Source organism: Geotrypetes seraphini, chromosome 1, assembly GCF_902459505.1.
Source record: "Geotrypetes seraphini chromosome 1, aGeoSer1.1, whole genome shotgun sequence".
NCBI classification, from domain to species: Eukaryota; Metazoa; Chordata; class Amphibia; order Gymnophiona; family Dermophiidae; genus Geotrypetes; species Geotrypetes seraphini.
This window is the reverse complement of record NC_047084.1, coordinates 504,661,723-504,686,533: the sequence shown is the minus strand read 5'-3', so window position 1 is coordinate 504,686,533 and position 24,811 is coordinate 504,661,723. Positions and strand designations below refer to the sequence as shown.

The 24,811-nt window shown below is 41.3% G+C and overlaps 1 protein-coding gene across 5 annotated transcripts in view; it reads left to right on the top strand.

Moving 5' to 3' along the window:
• NTRK2 (neurotrophic receptor tyrosine kinase 2) overlaps positions 1-24,811 on the top strand; it is a 546,312-nt gene that overhangs the window by 136,878 nt on the left and 384,623 nt on the right. For 4 of the 5 annotated variants that reach the window (XM_033927863.1, XM_033927846.1, XM_033927883.1 and 1 more), the window contains 3 exons: positions 5,323-5,628; positions 9,602-9,634; positions 15,614-15,712. In XM_033927863.1, the coding sequence (XP_033783754.1) occupies positions 5,323-5,628; positions 9,602-9,634; positions 15,614-15,712 (438 nt within the window). The remainder of the gene's footprint in view (positions 1-5,322; positions 5,629-9,601; positions 9,635-15,613; positions 15,713-24,811) is intronic. The other variant, XM_033927854.1, reaches the window with a different exon arrangement.

Genomic DNA, 24,811 nt, shown 5'->3' with positions numbered 1-24,811 from the left:
GGTCTCTGAATTTCACCTCAACCAATCCATTGTGCTTCCAGTGTTCTTTCCAAAGCCTCAATCTCATCCTGGAGAATCAGCTCTTCACACTCTGGACTGTAAACGTGCTTTGGCTTTCTACTTGGATCGCACCAAACCACACAGAACTGCTCCTCAACTTTTCGTCTCCTTTGATCCAAACAAGTTGGGACGACCTGTATCGAAGCGCACCATCTCCAACTGGATGGTGGCTTGTATCTCTTTCTGCTATGCCCAGGCTGGATTACCCCTTCCCTGTAAGGTCACAGCACATAGGGTCAGAGCAATGGCAGCCTCTGTAGCCTTCCTCAGATCGACACCGATTGAGGAGATTTGTAGGGCTGCCACTTGGTCCTCGGTTCATACGTTCACCTCTCATTATTGTCTGGATACTTTCTCCAGACGGGATGGGCAGTTTGGCCAAACTGTGTTACAAAATTTGTTCTCCTAAGTTGCCAACTCTCCCTCCATCCCATTGAGATTAGCTTGGAGGTCACCCACTAGTGAGAATACCTGCCTGCTTGTCCTGGGATAAAGCAGTGTTACTTGCCGTAACAGTTGTTATCCAGGGACAGTAGGCAGCTATTCTCACGTCCCACCCACCTCCCCTGGGTTGGCTTCTCTGCTAGCTACCTGAACTGAGGAGACACGCCTGGACCGTCGGGCGGGAGGGCACTGGCGCATGCGCGGTGCGGGCATCTCGAAACTTCTGAATTTCTTCAAGCAAGACATGCTTGCAAGATGTCCGTATCGGGGCTCTGTCGGATGACATCACCCACTAGTGAGAATAGCTGCCTGCTGTCCCTGGATAACAACTGTTACGGCAAGTAACATTGCTTTACATAGCCACTAATTATTAGTTATTAATTGCATTATGGCTAAAACCTGTGTTATTTGCTCCTTAACATGACAATAATATGTGCTATATTACCATAATTCATTCTAATCTAAGAAACCACAGTAAATTGTATAACAGATCTTGCAGTGGACACAACAAATTGTGTTACACTTCTCCCTCCATATCCGCGGTTTCTGTATCTGCGGATTCGCTTATTTGTGATTTTTCGGCTGCTGTCTCTGCCCCCTAAAATTACATCATCATTAAAGATACTTTTTCTTTTACTTTACTGATATAAAAGTTTGTCGCTTACCATTCACTGTGAAAATCACTGCTTCCATGCAGTGTTGTTTGCTTTTCCAACCGAGAACTCTGCTTATTCCCTGGCCAGAGGATAGCTGTTGACTGTCACAGCATGGAGAGAGTGGGGAGTGGGTGGGAAAGGCTTGCCGAGCTAGGAAATACCGCCAAGAGCTCGTCGGGGACAGGGAGAGAGTGTAATTCTGTGCACTCTTGAGCGCAAGTGTTTTGATTTGAGTATTAACTAAGCTTTTCAGATGTGGAGAAACCTCTCAGTGTTTATGATGACTGGTGACAGATAGGTGCTGCTGGCAGAGAAATCCACTATGCACACACACAGTCTATGGCCGTCCTCTAAAAGATTTTGGGAACAGGCCTTTGCCCTAACAGGACAGTTTCCGAACAACTCCAACCCGGGGACTAGTGGTGTTAAAGATGCAGTGACCTGAGTTAGTCACTGTTGGAAACAAGATACAGGGCTCGATGGACCCCTTCAGTCTCTCCCAGCATTGCAACTTTTATGTTCTCAGTCAAACTGGAAGAAGGAGACGCTCAATAGTTCACACGTGAACCCCCTTCCTCTTTTTTCCTGTTTGGTATCTTTGCCTCGCCTGTCTACCTCCCCTGCTTCTTGTCTTCTAACTTTTTTTTTTTTTTTGAATCGTATATGTCCTGCTCCAAGCCCTAAAATCACTGGGAATCGCTGCTCCAAACTGCGAATAACAGTTGAAATGTTATTCACGATTCCAATAGTAAAAAGGACTGCATTTTCACAAAACCGCGAATAACATATAAAAAGTTATTCGCGGTTTTCTAGTATTCACATCTGTGGTCCGCCCACATCCCCTGCGAATACGGAGGGAAAAGTGTATTTTCCTAGCCAGGAGCATCCCACTCCTACCAGCTGCTTGTAAAGGGGCCAGCCTAACTACCATGCCCCCCTCGATCACAACTCCCCCCCACCACCACTAATACCTTAAATTCACAACCCTCTTGCCAATAATCCCTAATCAGTTATCCCCTACCTCCAAACCCCCCTCCCCCATTAGGTGTACTTTGTAAAATCCCTAGTGTCCAGTGGGTCAGGGCAGGAACAATTCACAGTCATTCTTACCCCAGAGTAACAGGGGATTGATCCTCCATGATCCCTCTAGACATCGGGGATTTTGCAAGGTAAGTTCATGGGGAAGGGTCCTGTAGGAAAATGGGATAGGGGTATGATTAAAGAGTTATTGGAGAGGGATTTTGATTGCGGGGCATAGGGAAGGGGTTACAATTGGGGAGGGTTATTGATAGTTTGGCCTGTCCCTTTAAAAAGCAATGTATGACATCAGGCCTCAGCTTAGCAGTTCGATGATCACAAACAGAGTGAATAATATTGCTTATGAGGTTGATTGCAAGCAGTGTTATTCATATACTGTGGGAATGACTAATCTACAGTACTGAGCTACTGCAGGTTAGTTAGGCTTTTACTGCACCTTGATTTCCAGTAGAACTATCTATTATCTCATGTTAATAAACACCTCCCTAAGTACTGCACATATTATATTTGGAAATGTTTCTAAACAAATTTTAACTTACGCTACTGGGATCATTTTTGAGTTTGCTGCTTATGAAAAACCATCAGGATATGTCCTATTCTGTTTAAACATTCAAAAGCAATTTTCAAACTGTCTACACTCCTACAGGAGGTTGCTTCAGAAAGGTGGGACATGGCAGAGGAAAAGCCCCACTGGACAGAGAGTAGCTTTCCGTACTAGCTGTGCCCAAACCCACCGCAGCGTATGGAGGATCAGTGGCGAGGGAGAGGTGGACAGATGCTGGATTGTGTGGGCTCATGAGTGCATGGCTGAGTGAAGGGGGGTGAAGAGATACCTGGGCACTGGAGGGAAAGGGAAAGAGGAGATGAAAGTGGGTGCAATATCAGTTGCCCCCTATCACTGGGGGCATTTTGCAGGGCTCTCTCAATGGTAGCTACATCCCTGCTCTGCATCACTGTCATGTAGACCCAGACTGAAGCAAAGCGAAGGAGTAGGTAGCCCCAAGATTTTATGCACTTTGTTTCCCCCCCCACATAACATCAACATCCTTTTAAAATAGTTTTCAGCCTGTGTTAGCATAATATCCTCTTTTTCAAACAATAGGAGTCCAGTTTCAATAAATCCTATATACTCAGAATCTCTATATTTTTTATAGTGTAGGATATACTTCAATGAACATTATTTTATTTTAAATCTCTATGCATAACCTTGTGTTTTTAAGCATATGAAGTGTTCAGTACCATTCCAACTGCATGTGAGCCGCTGCTAGTTGTTACTGGGGACCATCATAACACTTCCAAGTTCCCTTACCCCACATGAACAGTGAGCATAATATTTAACCAGGGCAATGCACTTATCTGCTTAGTTGCAGGTACTATAGCACACCAGCAGAACTTCTTAGAACTTGTATAATTTTTCAGCGGCTCTGCAGGTGGACATATCAGTGTGAAGCACCCTATGTTACTTGTGTGATAAACTTGCAGTTTTAAACCCCTCTACCCAGACCTGAGTTTCGCAGAAAGCGTCATCAGGAGGGGTAATTTCCATGCTGAAACAGCGTCCTGTTCCACTTTAACTTAGATGCAGAAGTTAGCTGTTAGCTAAAGATGTCTAGAGCCTTCATGTGTGTACAAAAACAAACAAACCCCCCCCCCCCCTCAATAAACAACGAAAGAAGGAAAATAATCCTTATATAGCAAAACAAAAGAACACATAGAAGCAGGGGTGGTCCAAGAACTATCCTACATTTGAGTATAAAATATAAAGTATTCTTTTATTTGCAAAGCACTGACAGATAAAAAGACCTGTGTTTCAGCAAATAACCATCTGCTTCAGGGGTCACCAATACTCTGTCGGATATATTATGTCAAAAGATGTCAAAGAGCAGAGTCTGCATCCGCAGTGTTCTAAAGAGCAAGAAACCCAAACCAAATTAAGATTATTTATGCAGTACTCTTTGCCCTTTCCATGTATAGTGTTCTTTTGTGTTTGTTGTACTGTTTTATTACTATATATGTTTTATTTTGTGAGCCACTTAGTTGTAAGTGGGCTATAAAATAAATAAATGCTACTACAGTGACTGGTTATTTTCATAGGGCTACTAGACGTATGCAGTGCTGTACACATTATATGCAGGTACTTTCTTTGTCCCCAGTGGACTCACTATCTAAATCAAGGAGTGGCATCGTTATGAGCAGTTTTATCACTGCTGTGTAACTCTTCCATTCATGAGCTGCTAGTAACCAATGAAGCATAACACTGTACAACACATAATTGCATATTTTGCCTGGCTATACATGTTATAAAAACGCCTGCACGAATTTGAACTTAGAGGATGAGATGTACAGTGTCTGCATCTATGAGACAAACTTGGTTTTTTTCTGTTACATAGAGCATTTTGGACCCCAATTCGTTTACAGATAGCTATAGATGCTGGCACTGTCATCTTGAAGTTGGGACTTTGGATCATTTGTTTTGGCTTTTTGGAAATCAATATGGGGTCAAATAAATTGTTTATTGGAAAATCTGGTGGCATTATTGTATGATACTGTATTTTTTGAACATAAGCCGTGCCTCTGCTGGGTCAGACCTGTCAATGAAGGCTAAAAGTCAAATATCTTTTACCAATAATAAGCTATGGCAATAACAGGAGTTGCCATATAACAGATTATGAAAAATTGGAATACATTGAAGTATAGTTTCTGGTGGAATTCTTTTTGTCATATATATAAAATGGAAAGGGTAATAGCCACACAGCAGGGATATTTAAGAACATTTAACAATGTTTGGGAGCCTATAACAAATTATTATAACGAATGAATACTATTTTTCCCCTTAAATATGCATGTCTAAGATGGGGGGAGGGGAGGTAGATTTTGGTCTTTGTATAAATGTAAGGACGGGGACTATAATATGTTTTTATGTGTTCAAAGATTATTATTGATTAAGGGGGAGGGGGAGAGATAAATTCTAAATTGATTTTTTTGCAAATTATTAAGTGTTGTATTGAAGTTAAAAAATGTTTTTATTTGCTTATACACTTATTGTAAGTTCTAAAAATGAATAAAGAATTAAAAAAAGAACGCCTGCTAATTTGTTGTATGTTCTTCATTCCTTGCACTGTAGTTCCACCACAGATCATATTTATGGGCTCTCCGACACTCGATTATCATTGGTGTATTCCGTTCAGCGTTAGAGGAAACCCAAAGCCCAAGTTGCAGTGGTTCCACGAGGGGGCAGTTCTGAGTGAGAGCAATTACATCTGGAGTATGATCCACGAAACTAGTAATAACAGCAGTGAATACCATGGTTGCCTACAGCTGGACAGTCCCACTCATTTCTACAATGGTCGTTATACCTTGCAGGCAGAGAATAAATATGGTTCAGATAATCATACCGTTCTTGCATACTTCATGCATGGGCCAGAAGATGGTAAGAAACTTACTTTGCATCTATTACAAATCAATGAAACCATTGTATTAATGAAGATGATCTTGATTATTTAATGAGCATAAGAACCTAAGTTAAGTCCTGCCAAATCTGATCAACTGAAAGTTGCCAACCAGGATCACAAGAACCCAGTACATCTGAAAAAGTATATTAGATTATATCACATTTTCAGGGACAAGGGATAGCTTTCTCCAACATATGTAACTAATCATTTTTATGGACTTTTTCTCCAGGAACTTGTCCAAACTTCTTTTGAACCCTTGCTATATTAGTCATCTTGACAGATAAATGCAGGCTAATATATTCATTGATGGGCCAATGCAGTACATTGCCATGTGGCATAAAATCAAACTTCAGAATTGCTAGTTTTGGATGTTCTTTTTTTCTCTAATGTATGATGATTCCAATGTGCATCATTAATATTATTATGACAGCGTAACTGCTTAAAACCATTGCTCAAGAAATGAAGTAAACAACAAAAGAGAGGCAAAGTAGGAGGAGCCTCATATCAGCTGGTGACATTTTGGATGCCCTTCATATTTTTATTCTGGTGTTTTCTAAATGATTTTGGAGCACAGAGAACATTGGTCAGGGTGGAGGAAATGAGAGCAGATAAGGAGATGCAGAAGTACAGTGATATGTGCATGTATATGTGTGTGTGTGTATTTTTTTAAATGTATGTATCCATCTATTTCTACAAATACATAAGTGCAGCCCTATTTTAGATAGAACATAGAAATTAGAATTCAGTCATCCAATTTTGGATGCGTGCAATTCTGGTAGTATTTTAGAAAAGAATCTGCTGACATGGAGCCTTTTCTAAAATACATACAAGAATGCAGATGTGTATAACAGCTTCAAATGATAGAAACAACCATTTTAAATATGTCAGTGTTTAAAACATCATTGGAGGCAACTCAGCAATAGGCATATCTAAGTTTTGGCGCTTACACATGTAAATGCTCTTTCAGAATCTAGAAGTGTTACATGCAGAATCTTAGATGTATATTAGAGATTTTTGTGGGGACACATTCTGGTCCCCATTCCTACCAGTCCCCACTCAATTCTTATCTGTCCCCACCCCATCCTTGTCATTATTAGTGCTGTCCTCGCACCGTTCCCATCATATTGGTACCATCCCCATATTTCACCATCCCCATCCTGCATTTAACAGGTCTGTCTTCCTTCTTCCCTCCCTCTACCCTCGGGTCCAACTCTCTCCCTCTCCTGCTCCCCCTCTACCTCTGGATCCCTCTTTCCCAGGTCCAAATCCCTCCTTCCCTTTTTCTCTTCCTGTACCCCTGGTACAACTCTCTCACTCCTTCCCTCTACACCTAGATCCAACTCCCTCCCTGTGCCTAGCTTCAGATCCAACTCTCTCTCTTATTCCTCCTTCCCCCTAGGTCAAACTCTCCCTCCCGCTACCCTATCACACTCCTCTGATTGGGCACTTCTGGTAGTCAGGTCTCAGCTGTACCAATTCACCCAAATTAAGTGATCCTTCAGGAGTTTTTAATCCATGTTAAGAGTCCTAGGACCACAGAGAGACTTACCAGGGTTAGACTAAGGCCAGCATTCCTCCCTCTGAGGGTTGCCTCCCTCTTAGCCCTTGTAAAGCTCGAGAGGTTACTTCCAATCAGTACTATAATGGTTATAAAGGTGAAAAATTAAAGACAATATATTCAAATCATAAATTGTCATCTCTCTTGAGTCCATGTCCTGATAATTTCATTCTCAAGCAAATAGTTCTTGGCTTTTGTTCTTTTCCAGCTTTGCAAAAAAAAAAAAAAAAAAAGAACACATATGCAAATTAGTCCATATGCACATTTCTTCCTGGTTTCTCCCTAGGTTATCCAAGGGTTCTGTAAAAAAAGGCCTTTCACACAGAAGAATGGAATTCCATCATTCCAGTCTTCCTAAATCCTTCTTTGAGACTTTCCTTGTCTCAGTAGGCAAGAAGAGGAATTCATCACCCACATGGAATTGTTCATATGGCTCTCCTCCCCATCTGTTCCTATTCTTCCCTAAATTTCCACTTCTATATCTTCTTCTACATCCCCCTCTTCCACAAGATCCATAGGTACTTCCTCTTCTCCATATGGTTCCCAAATCATCTCCTCTTCCTCTTTAGATAATTCATAATGATACCTATCTTCCCTCTCACCCAGTGCCTCATGTTTATGGGGCCAAGGTCTAAGTTGTCTTTTTTCAGGAGTAAGGAGTCTTAAAAGGGGGGTTTGTTCATTTTTGGAATCTGGAGTGAGATATTGCAAGTTGATAAGAGTTCTGGGGGTTATATTCTAGGTAAGACGGAGACTGTCATCATAATCTTCCTGTGGGGCTAAACTAAACTCATTACAACCCCTAGATCCAATCATCAATGTATAGATCAGGTTAAAGCTAATCAAATATCAGATTGATAGCAGGATTTACCCCTCCTCCAAGGGATGTCCAGGTTTTGTAAAAGTGCTCATTTTGAGTTTTGCTCTACAGGAGAGAATTACATCACATCCTTAATCCCTTCCACCCTCCTCCCCCAGTGGCATAGTAAGAGGGGAGCAGTCCATCCCGGGTGCCATGTTGGTGGGGACACTGGCACTTTCCTCCTTTTGGCCCCCTGCTTCTTCCCACTCCGCCCTCACCATGCAAGCGCCTCTCTTCCCTTCCTCCATACTTCTAATTGTTCACTGCCATGAGCAACAACTTTAACGTGCTGCTCACAACTGCGAATAGGAAGTGACGTCAGAGGGAGGACAAGCGGAGCACGTTGAAGTTCTTGTTGCTTGAGGGGTGAACAACTAGAGGTAAAGGGGAAGGGAAGGGGGCACACATGACGGAGGGGATTGGGGAAGAAGATGGAGGGGCAGAGATGAAAGCAAGAGAGAGGCACCAATGCCCTGAGTGCTTCTCACCCTTGCTAAGCTACTATCTCATCCCCCAAAATCAATAACGCTAAATGATTGCAGATTTTATAACTAATCGGGAAAAATAGTCTTCTAGGTTTTTAAAATGGTAGACACGCATGTTTAAATATCAGCAGTTCTGAAGTGCCAAAAAGAAAGCAGGAACCAAAGGAGAGCAAATCTCTGTATATACGGTAACACACCCAAAAAAAGTAGAGGACCAAATGTGCTTCCAGAAATGAAGGATGGAGGGAGGCATCAGAGGTGCAAAATTTGTGTATTGAACAAATTAAAATAAGCCAAACAGAAGTCATATTGTAAAATTTCGCCATAAGACAAAGATGTGAAGGTAAAACAGTTTTGCAGCTGGACTCAACAGAGAGCCATGTTTTGGTGAAGACCGTCTGCCTCAGAAGTTGCAATTCTAGAAGAACTAAAAAAAAATTAATATTCACACTAGCTCAAAGTGGATTTAGTTTCAGTGCAAACATATTCATCTGCAGGTCAAGATACTGAAGTTCAAATGTATAGTGGGTCTCCAAGTTGCCTATAGTACTAACAGTAAGCATATAATCATAAGAACATAAGGATTGCCGCTGCTAGGTTAGACCTGTGGTTCATTGTGCCCAGCAGTCCGCTCAGGCCCTACCCCTGTTAATCTGGAGCTATTCTATAATCCCAATTGAAATGATTTAGGATTTCAATTTTAGGGTATACACTGGAGAGCAAAAACATCCCTTAATGTTTTGAGGCTTTGATCTCCTTTCCTTCTCTCATTCTTACCTTTCTGCTCCATCTTTAGCATGTTGTTATTGTTCCTTAATTTGAAACATACTTGACAAATTGAATTTCTCTGAAAATGGATTTTAAAAAGATGTATGGTAGAAAATATCTTTTTATTTTCATATTCCTTTTTTTATGGGATGCTGGTGTACAAGTTATCATAGGAATATGTCTCATATTTAACGCCAGAACAGATTCTGAATTACTACTTGTTCCAATACATTCACAAATATACTGAGACACTTTTATTGTTTTTGTTTGCTGTTTAGGTGAAGAAGCGATCACTGACCCTCAATTTTATGGTATATATTTGATTCTATTATCTTCATTTTACCTTAGGAAAAAAGAGACATGATACATATCGGGAGGCTAGAAATCTACATTTAGCAAAGAGACAATCTATTGCACTTGACTCAACTTATGCAATGGCCTTTGGTGCTCTGTTCAATACTGAGTTAACTGCTTTCTTTTTATACTTTTGGATTTCTGTTTTCCATCTCATTGATCTTCATCTCTTCATTCACAATCACATGGACCCTATTTACCAAGAATTTTTTTACCCAAGACACAAAACGGGAGAATATCTTTAGTATATAGTTCCTAGTGTGCTGGTCAGTACTGTACCCCAAAGACAGAGAACTAATGACACCAATCCTTCTTGATAGTGATCCATTCCTCCTAAATGCTGACACCTCAATTGTTTTGTAAATGAATGATATCAGATGTGCCAGTCTCACAATATTTGAATTGAGCACAGCTAGCCTAAAAGACTTAGGCCCAAATTCTGTAACCAGCGCCTAAAATTAGGCACCTATTTTGGAGGTGCCCAACTAGATAGGCGCCTATCTAAATTGAATAACAATCTTAATTGAGCATTTTAATCAGCACTGATTGCAACATAGGCGCCTATCAAGAAAGCAAAATTCTGTAACAAGGCGCCTCTAAAAATTTAGGCGGCCTTCAAAAAAAATAGGCACTATGCATGTTAGACGGGGCTTGGCCACATGTTAGGCATCTTCCTACAGAATCACTGCTCTTAAGAGTGCTTAAGCGCTCACATGGACGTCTAACTTGTAGTTGTGCCTAGAGCTGGCCTATTTAATGGGCACCTCCAAAATAGGTGCTGTTCAGCGTGATTCACTAAATAGCACCCAATTTTACTTGAACCACGCTGAACAGTACCTAACTTTTGGGCGCTTCTTATAGAATTTGCCCTTTAAAGACTATCACAGTAGCAGCATGCAGCAAGGAATGAATTAATTGGCGGGAAGGCAGGTGTGTGTTGCCACAGCTTTTTTTTTTTTTATGACTGTGGAGACCTTGAAATATAGTTGAGTATTGGGATGGATACTGCCTGGAGGAGAAATTATTTGTGGAGTATTTTCCCTCCATGTACAACCAAAGAACCAAACTCATTGGAGCAATGAATTTAATTTCTTCATGGTAGTGTTGCCAACTCTGAGGAGGAAATAAATCCTCCATATGCACCTGTTCCCTCATTATCACCCTGTCCTCATACTTCTCACTTTGCCTACTCACTCCTGGCCTCCACTATTCACACCTTTTCCTTATGACTTGCCCGGCCTGTATAATGCTTACGCCTTTTTTTGGAACCGTCCTCCATCCCTAACATCCATCCCTTCCCTTGTCATTCACTCTCCCCAGCTTTTATCCCTTTCTATTGGATTAATCAACGTTACTCATCACTCCTTCCTTATCCCTCCAGCTTTCCTCCAACATGCCTTCTATTAATCCCCTAAATTCATGCTTCCAGAATTTATCTTTTCTCTATGCTCTCTTATCTCTCACCCCTCCCCCTTTTCTTTGTCACCCATCCTCAAGAATCATCTCTTCCTCTAGCACTTGCTCCAGCATTCACTCATCTTGGTTAATAATAATAACTTTATTTTTATATACCGCTATACCACAAACAATTCAGAGCAGTTTACATTGACCTCTGCTTGCAATATTCACCCCCTTTTGTACTCAGCTACTCTTGCACTCCAGCACCAGCAGGTGTCAGGAGCATGGGGGGGGGGTATGTGTTTCTGAGGCAGGAGGTAGTGGGCATCCCTACTGCTGATCTGGAGGTCCATTGCTGACTAAGTGCCTTTAAAACACCCATATATGGCAGATCTGTTGGTAATTTCGAGTTGTTAGATTTCGGCACTAGATTTTGTGCTTCCCTAAATGATGTTAGGGCATCGGTTGGAGTGCTTGCTTTAATATTAATGACTTAATTTTAATACTAATGAGCTCATTTGCAAAGTCGGAGGCTGCAACAAATGCACAGAAAAGCCCATGGTGAGCCATTGTGTTCATCAATCGATAAATTACTTTGACACTAAACCAGTTTAAACTGGTTTAGTGATGATCGTTAAAATGCACGGTGAGTTTAGTGCATCCGGGCCTTAATGTTTGCTTCTTCCTGCATCTGAACATAGCTGCTATGGTGATCCTACTGTTTGCTCTTTAACATACCTGGGCCTTGATGTAGAAAACCATATATTAGAACACTGTGCTAAGCTCCTGTATTTTAATGGATACACTAAAATTATTTTTACTTCCAATGCAGTAAACTAATAACATGCAAATTACTGCTGTGTTAAAAATTGTGTGCTGTCAAAAAATACAGTGCACACCACAGTGGTAAGATGCAGCCATTTGTTCATCAAGAGTAAATGTCTCCCTTCCTGTCAGTGCATGAAGCAGGCATGCACTGAGAGGAAAGGGAATCTAAAAAATAATAATACGTAATAAAAAAAATATATATCTATATAACCAGACTCCTCTTCTGTTCTCTTCCTCTTCTGATTCTTCCATATAACCCCACAAATGTCACTGGTAACGCCCGAAATCCCCAATCTCTCCAACTCCACAAACCACATAGGTAGTCCCCATTCCCTCCCACTCTCATCCTCCAATCCCATAGCTGACTAAGGTGGTCCAAATGGGCCACATCCCATACCTCTAATGCCCCCCTATAATCTCTAAAAGGAGAAATCATTAACATGTGCTACCGTTAAGATGTGTTATTTTACTATTAATCCCAGTTATTAGCAACTAGGTCTAATTTTGCTAACATGGCACAGGTTAGAAGTAATATAACACATCTTAACAGTAGACCTTGTTGATAAATGCATATCCAAATTGTCAATTTGTTAAGCAATGGTTTGCATGCTTAATAAGCAGGTATAGTTCAAGCTTGGTTAGATGATATGATTCGATAGACTGCATCTTATTGTACTTTTAGGAAATCAGTTAAGCCATTTGTTTAAAAAAATTGTTACTTTATCAATGACTACATCATAGTATTCATACTGTAGTTTTATAAATGAATATTGCACTGTGCTTTCTTACGTATTTTGTTGTATCACTGACCTGTTCAATCCTCTTACTCTGTAAACCACCTAGAACTCTTTGGGTGTGGACGGTATAGAAAAATAAAGTTATTATTATTGTTATTATTACCCTATAATCCAGTGGTTTCATGCTAATTCTTCTTCCTACATCAAGATTAAGATTAGCACAGGAAAACCATTGCACTAATAGGCAGCACAGTTTAGTGCATTGGCCCCCAGGTGAGCTGTGAGGGGGGCAGTTTGAAACCAGTATTTACATTGCCTGGATGGCCAGATAAAACCCAACCAGCTAGGTTGAAAACTAACCAGTTGGGGACTGGAGGTAGTGACTCCTCTAAATTGAGGCAGAAGTCCATATGCTGAGGATCTTCTTTTTTAGCTTTGGGGGAGCGAGGGGCCAATTGCCAAAAAATGTAATGAACGCTCTGCTGCAATTTAGAATTTGTGGTCAGATACTCACAGGTTGAGAAATTAAGAATCTTAGCATGTATGAATGAGGGGCTTCTCTAAAGAGCACTCAAATTTGTGCACCCAAATTTGGGTGTGATCCTGATTTGCAGACACAACTAAATTGGGTAACGAGCGAATTAACATCAATTGGGCACTAACAATCACTTCTTGATGTTAATTGGCTCCCATTTGGATTTGTGTGGGCATCTTGTCACCTGTTATTCTATAAAACTGTGCTCCCAATTCTCATGGTGCAGAATACAAAAGGGGGGATTGGCTATTTAAAGGGCATAGGCAGGTCAAGGGCATTCCAGAAAGTTGCATATAGTATAGAATATGGTTTATTTTATTTAATATACTGCCCTTCCTTATACAAGAACAGAGCGATTCACATAATCAATAAAACATACAATAAAATTAGCTACATCTGAAGTAAAATTTAAAAAATTAAATTAAATTAAAAATTGCAGGCTGCATTGCAAGTAAATCCGAACCATATCAGAGCCTTCCAACTGAATAGAAAAATCTTATTCAAATGGATAAGTCTTTAACAAAGTTCTAAATCTTAAATATGTAAATTCAAGATGTATTGAAGACAGAAGGGAATTCCAGAGAGATGGTGAAAGATGAAAAAAAAAAGTTCTCTCTAGTAAATTTATAATGAACTGAATGAGCAGAAGGGAGATGAAGATGCTGATCATTAAAGGAACGTAAAACTCTTGTTGGACAATAAGGACGAATAAGTAAAGAAAGAAAAATAAGAAAGCCTATTACAATGAATTGATTTAAAAGATAAATAAGAATTTTAAATTTAATACAAAACTGAATTGGAAGCCAGTGGTATTGGAGATATCACCAATAATAATACCCTAAGCGCGCGTGCGCATTCCCACCTGCGTGTTCCGTGATCCGTAGCTCTGTGGCCCCGCATGCGCAGTAGAAGGACTCAGCGGTGGTTTCTTCGGCGCATGCGAGGCACTTTAAGCAAGGATGCACGGATGCGACTCATCCCTTCCGACCTCACTCGTGGCTCCCAGGTAATGTTCTGCGGCCCGTGGTCTGGCCGGCTCCTTTACACTCCCTGGCCGAAGTTATTTTTAAGTTCAAAGCCAAAGTATTGGTTAAGATACTTACTACTACATTTATAGACGGACCCTGCTCAGAAGAGCTTACAATCTAACTTGGACAGACAGACATGACACATTAGGTTGGGGATGCAGAACCCAAAGTGAAAGGAGTTAGGAGTCGAAAGCACTCTCGAAGAGGTGGGCTTTTAACTGGGCCTGTTAAAAGCTAGAGACGGAGACCGCACCTACCCACATGATGTTGCTTGTAGAATCAAAATTAGTATTTAAAGTTACATTTGTAAATGAAAATCTTTGGTGGCCTCAGAGTTTTCTCATACCCACTTTGCAGCCCTTTACATAGAAAAGGTTGGAGACCACTGATCTATAGAAATGGTTTTAATCTTCCATTCTTGATACTGATGTATCTATAAATTGTAAATCTATAAATTAGAAGATCCATGCTGCATTATGTTTACTTATTTAGATTTGATATATAGGGCTCCTTTTGATATATAGGGCTCCAAAGGTGCGTTAGGGCCTTAACGCGCAGAATAGCGCGCACTAGCCGCTACCGCCTCCTCTTGAGCAGGCAGTAGTTTTTTGGGCAGCGTGCGCTAAAAACGCTAGTGCACGTTTGTAAAAGGAGCCCATAGTATATTTCTATAATACTGTTTTATTTCATATAACATTATGCAAAATGCAACTGGGTTATCCATTTGCTTTTTAGCTGCCTGGAAACAATGTTGCATATTATCACTCCCATTTATGGAAAAACAAATGGTTATGAAGATTGCTCTGTATGTCCCTCTGATGAATAATTTGCACCTCCTTGTTTGTACAGCATGAAACAAAGGCCCTCACATTTTTCCTGACTGTTCTCTGAAAGGATCAGTCAATCAGGAACGTTCCTTTTCAATTACTTTTTCAAAATACTGCAGGCATATATTTTAACTTTCTTTATCTCATCATTTTAATCAACATTTTAAACTGGTATTTTTTTCCCACTTTATGATATTGTAGAGTTCCATTTTCAAAAAGTTTTTTTTCAGTCTTTCTGGAAAACAACATTTTGGGCTCTTTTTACAAAGCCGTGTTAGCGGCTTTATTGCACGCACCTTTTTAGTGCTCGCTAACCCTCGCACTAGCCGAAAAACTACCGCCTGCTCAAGAGGAGGCGGTAACGGCTAGTTTGGCCAGCAAATTAGCACGTGCTATTATGCGCGTTAAACCGCCAACACGGCTTCGTAAAAGGAGCCCTTTATTATTTATTGCAAACCTAGTGGAATGTTTTCTGGTTCATTGAAGTATCTGTGCAGGTTTCTAGCCTGATCTTCCATAGTACTTCTAGGTAGGAACTGGAACATCTAGGCTGGGATATTCACACGTTCTGATTATTTTACAGAAGGCTCTGTTGAACGTGGAGGAAAGGAGAAAAGAGGAGAGAAAGAGCGAAGAGGACATTCTGTTTCTGAGAGGAGAAGAGTAGAAGATATATCTTTGGGTAAGAATACATTATTTTGTTCTGAGCTTTGATAGGTTTGGGGAGAAAAGCTCAATTGTAGGTTCCCTTCTATAGACAGTTTAGATCTTAAAAGAGCAAACTTTATTTAGCTAGTCTCAATAGAATAATAGCCTTTTATAGTTCTACAGTTTTGTAAGCTTGAACCTTCTGCTAGAGATAGTTTCTGGCAGGCAGAGCAGGGTCTGGCTTAGGGCTCCTTTTACTAAGGTGCACTAACGTTTTTAGCGCACGCACAAAATTACAGTGCGCTAAACCGCACGGTACGCTTCTAGAATTGAGCTAGAATGCTAGCTCAATGCTGGCATTAAGGTCCAATGCGTGTGGCAATTTAGCGCTCGCTATTCTGCGCGTTAAGACCCTAATGCACCTTAGTAAAAGAAGCCCTTAATCTCCATTCCCTCCCACCTTCCCCTCTCCCACACATCCCTAGCTCATTTCTTTACTTATAGTCTTCATTTATTGTCAGTTATTTTAATTAGGACAACAGGAGAACTCTTTATATTTCATTACCTGCAAAGAATCAAACACTAAATAAGCATACAATATAACATTAAGACTATCTAAGAAAGAAACACTAAATAAAGCATATAATAAAATCTCTATACTTGTCTAATATATTCCTAGTAGCTTAATAAGAACTAATTAATTAATCAGCTCAATTACAAGATGCATACAGTTATCCAGCTATAATTTCTTTATAATGTCACTGGGGTACTAATAGTTAAATATTAGTGGAAGTCAGAAAAATATTAGAGTTCAAATAAAGAACTGTCTTCTCATTCAAATTGGTAACCAAACTTCAGGATTGCAACCGTCACGTTTGAAAGTCACTCAGAGGTATAGAGTTCTTCAAGAAGAGAGTTGCGCCCTCTAGTGATGAACCAAAGTATATTTTTTAGTCGTTGCAACTTTATTAGTTCTGGTTACGCTCCAAGTTTGATTACAAAAGTAAATAAATAAATAAATGTCTTTACGGTCTTTCAAACACTTGTATGAAAATACTTTGTTTTTTCTTATCTTTACAAATCTTTTCAAATGAACATCGCTCTGTGAGAAAATTGAGAGCAGCTTGATAATTCAGTTTATAACAGGTTCGGGGTCAGTTATCCAGCAGCAAGAGGGGTGCTATCCAGTCTTTTGCACTGTATGATTTTTTCCCAGTTGGCGAGAAGTCATATGTGTGTACTTGGTGCAAAGAGCTCCTAGCTCTCAGAGAATGAGTACGTTTCCCTTGAGGCTAGAGTAGCAGACTTGGAGGAGCTGAGGGAGGCAGAGAAGTGTGTTTGCTGGCCTGTATGGGGATTTGGCACAACTGGCACTTCTTGACTAGCAGCTAAAGGCTCCTTTTACGAAGCCGCAGTAGCGGCTTCAGCGCGCGTGACTTTTCATCACGCGCTAACCCCCACGCTAGCCTAAAAACTACCGCTTGCTAAAGAGGAGGCGGTAGCAGTTTAGCACATGGTATTACGCGCTACCATGCCTTCGTAAAAGGAGCCCTAAGTATCTGCTTTCTCTTTGCCTTTAAGTGTGTAATGCTGGAACTGTGCGTTATGTGGTATTTTGAACTTGCCCTGCAACATGAAAAATTTCTGATCCTACATGATTTGAGTGGAGGACGCTGCTGTAGACATAAGGTTGATTGATTATTCAATATGATTTGGGAAAGTGGAGTTTTTTGAGCCCATGAAGCCGAACTGAGGCTTTGCCTCCACTTTCTTATCTTTTTCATGTTCTCTTGTTTTTCTTTAACTTGTGAGTGTGCTGTGCAATGGTGTTCCTCTAAATACTTTATAGACTACTGTAGATATGTAGTTGAGTGCAGTGGGTTTTCAAGGGTGATGTGGAGAAACTGAAAGAAATTTCGGTGAATCTGGAAGTTTGTACTAAGGCAAATCGACAAGTTAAAAAGTGATAAATCCCAGGGTACTAAAAGAATTCAAACATGAAATTGCTGACCTGATGTTAGTGATCTGTAACCTGTCACTAAAATCATCTGTAGTAACTGAAGAGTAGAGGGTGGCCAGTGTTACGCTGATTTTTAAAAAGGGGGGAAGGGGAAGGTTTGGGGATGGTTGAGTGGGTGCGGGGGTCCAGGAACAGGTGGGGGCATTGCGCAGGGGTATTCGGCCAGGCAGGAGGGAGTACACATCCCTCCTGCCACTTTTGCTGCTGTGGAGGGGTCACGGTGCCTGTTTGGGGGGGTGTCATTGTAGAGGGCCATCAGTGCAGGGGGGCTTTTTTCTTTTTTTTTAATGGGGCAGATTGTGCATGTGTTACATATGTGCCTAAAAAAAAATAAAGAAGCCCTAACAGCAGTGACAGAAGACTGCTTCCCCTGTAACTGCTGTAAGGCTCTGTGTAAGTGTCAATCGCTCACTGAGCAATTGATCTGTTGGGTTTGCATGTAAATCATTTAAATGCAAACTTGGTATTGCATCGATTGCTGGTCCACAATCGGCCAGAGAATCGGCCAACAGCTATCTAGTCAGTATTACTGACTGACCTTAGTTTACAGTTAGTAAGCCCCTTACTTTCAAATCTGTCACATTCTGGTGCAATGTGTGAACAAGCAAGTGATTTATCTCTCTTTGGCACATGTACCCCTTCATGTCATAATAACTCAATACTCCCTGTGAAGTTTGCTATAAAACACCAGGATAATGCTCCAGCCCTTGTGACATGAACACCTGACAGACACCTTGTTTGTTGTTTTGCAAAGTAGCTCAGTGGGATGGAAGAATCCATTGTGATTTGCTTAAATTTCTTTTCTTTTTTTTCTGATTTGATTGTAGCAAGGTGAAGCAAGAAGTATTTCATTTTTAATGGTTGTCTTGGTGTATCCAACAGCCACAGGCTGCTCAGTGCTTGGGAAAAATATCGCCCACAGACTTGTAAATTTGGGATGCTGTTTGATGCTATCTTTGCTTTTTCTGTGTAGACAGACTTTAAGGATCTTCAAATAATTTGTTTTGCCTTTAGGTTCCACCCATCACCCTTCTCCAGCAAGATGCCCCCAACTTGCTCTTACTCTTGAGGTTTTTCATTAAAATGGAAAGAAATTAATGAAAAACTGCAGGGAGAAAGATTCTTATCTATTATTGTAAACTAGGGAAGTACATAAAGCAAACAATATAAAAGCTGCAGTTTTTGAGTAAAAGGTTGAACAGAATGACAGCTCCTCTTTTTTTATGGGATTGACTTCACAAGTTACTTAATGTACTGACAAGTTATCAGCACCTCTTAGATACTTGCGGTTTTTGAGGGAGGAAGTAAAATAGAAAGACTGGTTTGCGATAATAATCCCTCTCACACACACAAACATATTTTTTTTCTTTCAGTACCAAAGATGAACTTGGTTAAGCATTCCTTTTTCAGGCCACCAGAAACTTTGTTCCTCCTCATAATTACTAACTGATTTATTTTACAAATGCATTAGTTAAAATGATTCCAATAGTTAACAATATACTAGACTCAACCCATTATTATTTTTTTCATCATTATTTTACAGCATTTGAACAGTTTATAGCGGTATTCTTATAAATGGTCAGAAAGACAGAAGATGTCTGCGCTGTTGTCTTCAGCCTCAGCACCCTGAGGTTGTGGGTTCAAACCCCGCACTGCTCCCTGTGACCCTGGGCAAGTCACTTAGGGCTCCTTTTACTAAGCTGTGAAAGCGTTTTTAGCACACGTAGGATTTTATGGCATGCTAAACCCGCGCAAAACTAACACCAGCTCAATGCTGGCGTTAAGGTCTAGCGCACGGGGCAATTCAGGACGCACTAAAACCGCTATCGCAGCTTAGTAAAAGGAGACCTTAATCCTTTCTGCCCCAGGTACATTAGATAGATTGTGAGTCCACCCGGACAGATAAGGAAAATGCTTGAAGTACCTGTATGTAAACCGCTTTAAGTGCGGTTATAAAACTGCAAGAAAGGCAGTATACAAGTCCCAATCCCTTCTCCCTACCCGCCCACCCCCCACATATACACTTAATCCACATACATTAGAACATATTAAGAGCTTAATAGTTTAATGATCAAGTTGAGTGCAGAGAAGCGGAGACTGAGAGGGGACATGATAGAAACTTATAAAATCATGAAAGGCATAGAGAAGGTGGAGAGGGACAGATTCTTTAGACTAGCAGGGACAACTAAAACAAGAGGTCATTCAGAAAAACTGAGAGGAGACAGATTCATAACGAATGCAAGGAGGTTCTTCTTCACTCAGAGGGTGGTGGACACCTGGAACGCGCTTCCCGGAGAGGTAATAAGACAGAGTACAATTCTGGGGTTCAAAAAGGGACTGGATGACTTCCTGGAAGCGAAGGGGATAACAGGGTACAGATAGAGGTTTACCGTACAGGACATTGAGCGAATAGGGTATGGATATTTTAGGTTAGGTAGGGAACACTTTCAGGTCATGGACCTGGGGGGCCGCCGTGGGAGCGGACTGCCGGGCACGATGGACCCCTGGTCTGACCCGGCAGAGGCAACGCTTATGTTCTTATGTTAAGTCAGAACCTTTATGTATAGCTGTCATACTGAATGTCATGACTGAAATAAATTCCCCAAACAGCACAATAGTTAGAGTAGAAAACTTCGGAGAGAGTATTTGACACAAACATCAAAACAAAAGGTGTGTAATATGAAGGACCCCTCCTGACACGCTTCACAGCAAATGTTACAACATTTATAGATCCTCAGAAATACTACCTAGCACTCAAATATATTCATTATGTACTACTTCCTCACTGGATCTTCAAAACTTTTAACTATAACTTTATAAATAATTTTTCCACCTTTAGTGTATAAATAGTTTAAGTACTTAGCTTAAAATTGTGGTCATGCTTTCAGGGATTTTTACCGCCAACAGGTTTCACCCAAAGGGGTTTTATCAATGCTCATATCCCTTTATCAAGCTTGCCGCTGCTATAACACAGTTCAGTTCCATCCTGTAAGCAGTTGAGATTCCAACAACTCATTGCTTCGACTTTTCAGTTGCAGAAATATATGATTCATACTACCTACTTTTGAACTTACATCACGAGCTGCAGCCATGTTGGTGGCCATAAGGCGTCTTGTCTGACTTTTTTTTAGATCAAGTGCTGGTAACTGGATCAAAGGAGGAAAGGGGAACCCAGTAGCACAGTGAGGGTGAGTGGCACCGGGGCAGTGGTGGCTCTCGCCCACCCTCTTCTCTGCTTCCCCGCTCCTTCCTGACCCCTTACCATGCACGCATCCCTCTTCCCTTCCCCCATAATTTATTTAATTTCATGGCGTGAGCAGCATCATGAACTTGCTGCCCGTGTCATGTTTGCTATCCCTCTAATGTCACTTCCTAGGCGTGGGACACCAATGCAGGCAGCAAGTTCGTGATTATACTAATGAAAGGAAATGACCTAAGTCTTGGTGGGGGGGCGCATTTGAGCCTTTCCACTAAATAAAAACTGTGATGTTCTATAAAAGAAACAACCTTTTCATCCTTCCATCTTGCTGTATCACAATGAATTTAAATCAAAAATAAGAAGGAAAAAGTCTCAGAACCCATTCCAAAAAAATGGTAACCTTTTGGACTTTCTTAGATAAGATAATCTAGTCATTCAATTTTGTATCCCGTCCTCCTAAAGGAGCTCAAAAAGGGTTACAAATCAGGTACTCAAGTATTTTCCCTATCTAGCCTAGTTGGCTCACAGTTTATCTAATGTATCTGGGGCAGTAGAAGATTAAATAACTTGCCCAGGGTCACAAGGAGCAGAATGGAGTTTGAACCCACAACCTCAGGGTGCTGAGGCTGTAGCTGTAACCACTATGCCACTATCTTCTCTCCTTCCCTTATAAGTACTAATTCCACTGTGTAAAATCTTCTCAGCCAAATATCTTAACAATCCATAACAGGTAAAATTTTTAGTTTTGCAAACAATTGGGTAAAGTGAAAGCAATTCTGTAACTAGTGCCTAAAAAAGATAGCTGCCTAAAGTTTGACACCTGTTGTATACAAATCACACTTAAACACCCATTATGGAATTGTGCTGAGTGGCGCCTAACTTAAAACTTATGAGCTTGTAATGTAGGCCAGGGTTTTAAAGGCCTATATAATAGCATCTAAGTCTTTTGGAGCAGTGTTTCTCAACATATGCAGTACCATACGCGAGCCGCTTGTTGGGGGTACGCACACTGGCCACTGCCGCCAAGGATTCCATGCCCTCATTCTACTTATTGCCTGCCTGCCTGCCCCACTCCACCGATGTCGCTGCCGGGGATTCTAAGCCCTCTTTCCTGCCCATCCCCCTCCACCGAAGCTGACCCAGAAGACTTTCCTCCGATGTCAGAGCTGACTTTGGAGAAAAGCCTTCTGGGACAGTGGGGAATTCCAGTTATCTCCTTCCAGGTGGGCTGTTCCTTCCTGTCTTTAGTGACACTTGTTGCAAGGATGTATCAGCAGCTCTTTCACACTACAAGTGGCTGACCCGGAAACCTTCTCTCCGACATCAGAGCTGAACAGGTGCTGCTGAAGGCAGATGGAGCTGTCCAGTTGGACAGTCCTGAAGGAAGTGAGTGCAGGTCAAGCAAATAAGGGAGAGAGGGGATATGATCTGGGACAAAGGGAGAAAGGAGGGGGGGGGGTTGGAATGCATTGAGACATGGGAGAGGCACAATTTTGGAACAGGGAGGGGGGCACAAACTCGGGACACAGAAGGAAGGGAGGGAGCATGAACATGGGACACAGAAGGGAGGGAGGAAGGGATTACTAACTTGGAACATAGGAGGGAGGGAATAGAAAGGGAGAATTGTTGAGCATGAGTGCGTGAGTGAGAGGGAAAGAGAATGGTGCACATGGGGAAAGGAAGAAAGAGGAAAATTGGGCATAGAGAGAGAGAGAGAGAGGAGTGAGGTAGAGATGCATGGGGAAAAGAAGGATGAAAAGGAGAAATGTTGGATATGGTGGTGGAGAGGGAACAGAGAGACAGATTGAAGGGGATGTAGGGGGAAGGAACATTGGACATAGTGTTGGAAGGAGAGATGTGGCATTGTGTTGGAGAGGGTTGATAGAAGGAGAAATGGGCATGGGGCTGGTGCCAGTGGTGAAAAATGCTGCATATGATCCGGGGGATGAGAGAGGGAGAATTTGTTGGATATGGAAGTAGAGGGAGTGGGAGAGTTGCACCTGGTTCTCTCTGTCTCTATCCTCACTCCCTTTGTAGCAAGGGAGGGAATGAGAGAAGGATAGTGAGAGAGAGGAGACATGTTGCCAGTGGGGGTGGAGAAGAGAAGAAGAAAAGTTGGACTCGTGGAGGGACAGAAAGAGATGTTGGTTAGGTGAAGAGAATGAGGTCCGGAGGAGAGGAAGCATGCAGGAGGCAGAAAGAAAGAAATATTCGATGAACAGTCAGAAGGAAGTGCAACCAGAGACTCATGAAATCACCAAACAACAAAGGTAGGAAAAATGATTTTATTTTTAATTTAGTGATCGAAATGTGTCAGTTTTGAGAATTTATATCTGCTGTCTATATTTTGCACTATATTTGTCTATTTTTCTATAGTTGTTATTGAGGTGACATTGCATATTATAAAGTCATCTGCCTTGACCTCTTTGAAAAAACCCCAAATATAAATGATAATTAACATTATCCCAGCACAAGCAGGCAGCATATTCTCACATGTGGGTGACATCATCCACGGAGCCCTGGTACAGACAGATTTAAAAATGATCACCACTTTATGTTTTTAGAAACTTCGTGACTGCTTGCACCATGCATGCGCAAGTGCCTTCCCGCCCTACGTAGGCTCATGGTTCCTCGGTTCTTCGTTTTCTGCAGAGCGAAGAAGTCGTTTTTTGACTTGAACTCTGTCCAGTTTGCTTTGCCTTCCCGCTTTGTGTCTTTTTTTCTCAAAATTTTTTGTATACTTTTCTAGTATACAATTTTTTTCCTTTCTTTGATTAAAAAAAAAAAAATCAATGAGTTTAACTCTTTTTCTTTTCTCATCGGCTTTGGCCTTTGGGAGTTTTTTCCTTGGGAAAAATTGAGTTTATTCTCGTACATGTTGAAACTGTTGATGGGCTTTAAAAAGTGCTGTAGGTGTCGGAGGCCTATTTCCCTCACTGACTCTCATAGTTGGTATCTACAATGTCTAGACCCTGACCACCGGGTGGAGACTTGCGCCCTTTGTTCCATCCTACAGAAGCGCTATATCAAAGCCCGTCAACTTCAGCAGGAGAAGTTGTTCAGCGTGGCCATGGACATCGAAAATACCTCGCAACCATCGACATCGAAGGCTCCTGCATTGACATCGGTATCAGGAGATCTTGCACCATCAGGGAAGCCAGCTAAGAAGCCGCCAGCTTCTCAAAAAAGCATCGCAGGTCACAACAGCATTGAGTCCCTTAATGCAGAACAAGCAGCAACGCCCACATTCTCCATTATTGCGGCTTGCCTCTCCTTCGAAATGTGCATTCTCATCAAGGTCACCCTCTCCGAGACAAACCACTGCACTGATGGTACTTGCAGATAAGCCAACGGTATGTCACCTTTACCAAAATTCTATGTTGGCAAACAGAGTCCTTAATTATAATTCCTATATGTTCTGTTATCTTAAACATTTAATGAAAATTACCTTCCTTTGACAAATATATTCCTGCACAATATCTTCCCGGAATTTCACATCTTTTGAACTCTCTCCCAAACCAGAAAATATTTAGTGAGATCTGCTTATAATGCCTTTGAGTTGTCATCTAGAGCATCTTCTATGTCAGTGGCTATAAGACACCTAGTGTGGTTGAGGGTCTCGGATATGGACATCAACCTCCAAGACAGATTAGCTAATATTCCCGGTTTGGGAGAAGAACTTTTTGGTGATTCCATTGAGGTGGCTACCCAAAAGTTAACTCAACACGAATAGAATTGGAATGCTTTAGTCAGAGCAAAGTCTAAGCCTCCCTCTTCATATCGGATGCAGTTTTCTGCCAAACTTTCTGTCTCCTGTCCACCTCAGCAGAAGAAGCAAAAGCAACAGCCGCCTCAAACATCTCAACCAGAAGCTCTACAAAAACCAGCTCAGTCTTTTTGACGTGCTAATGTAG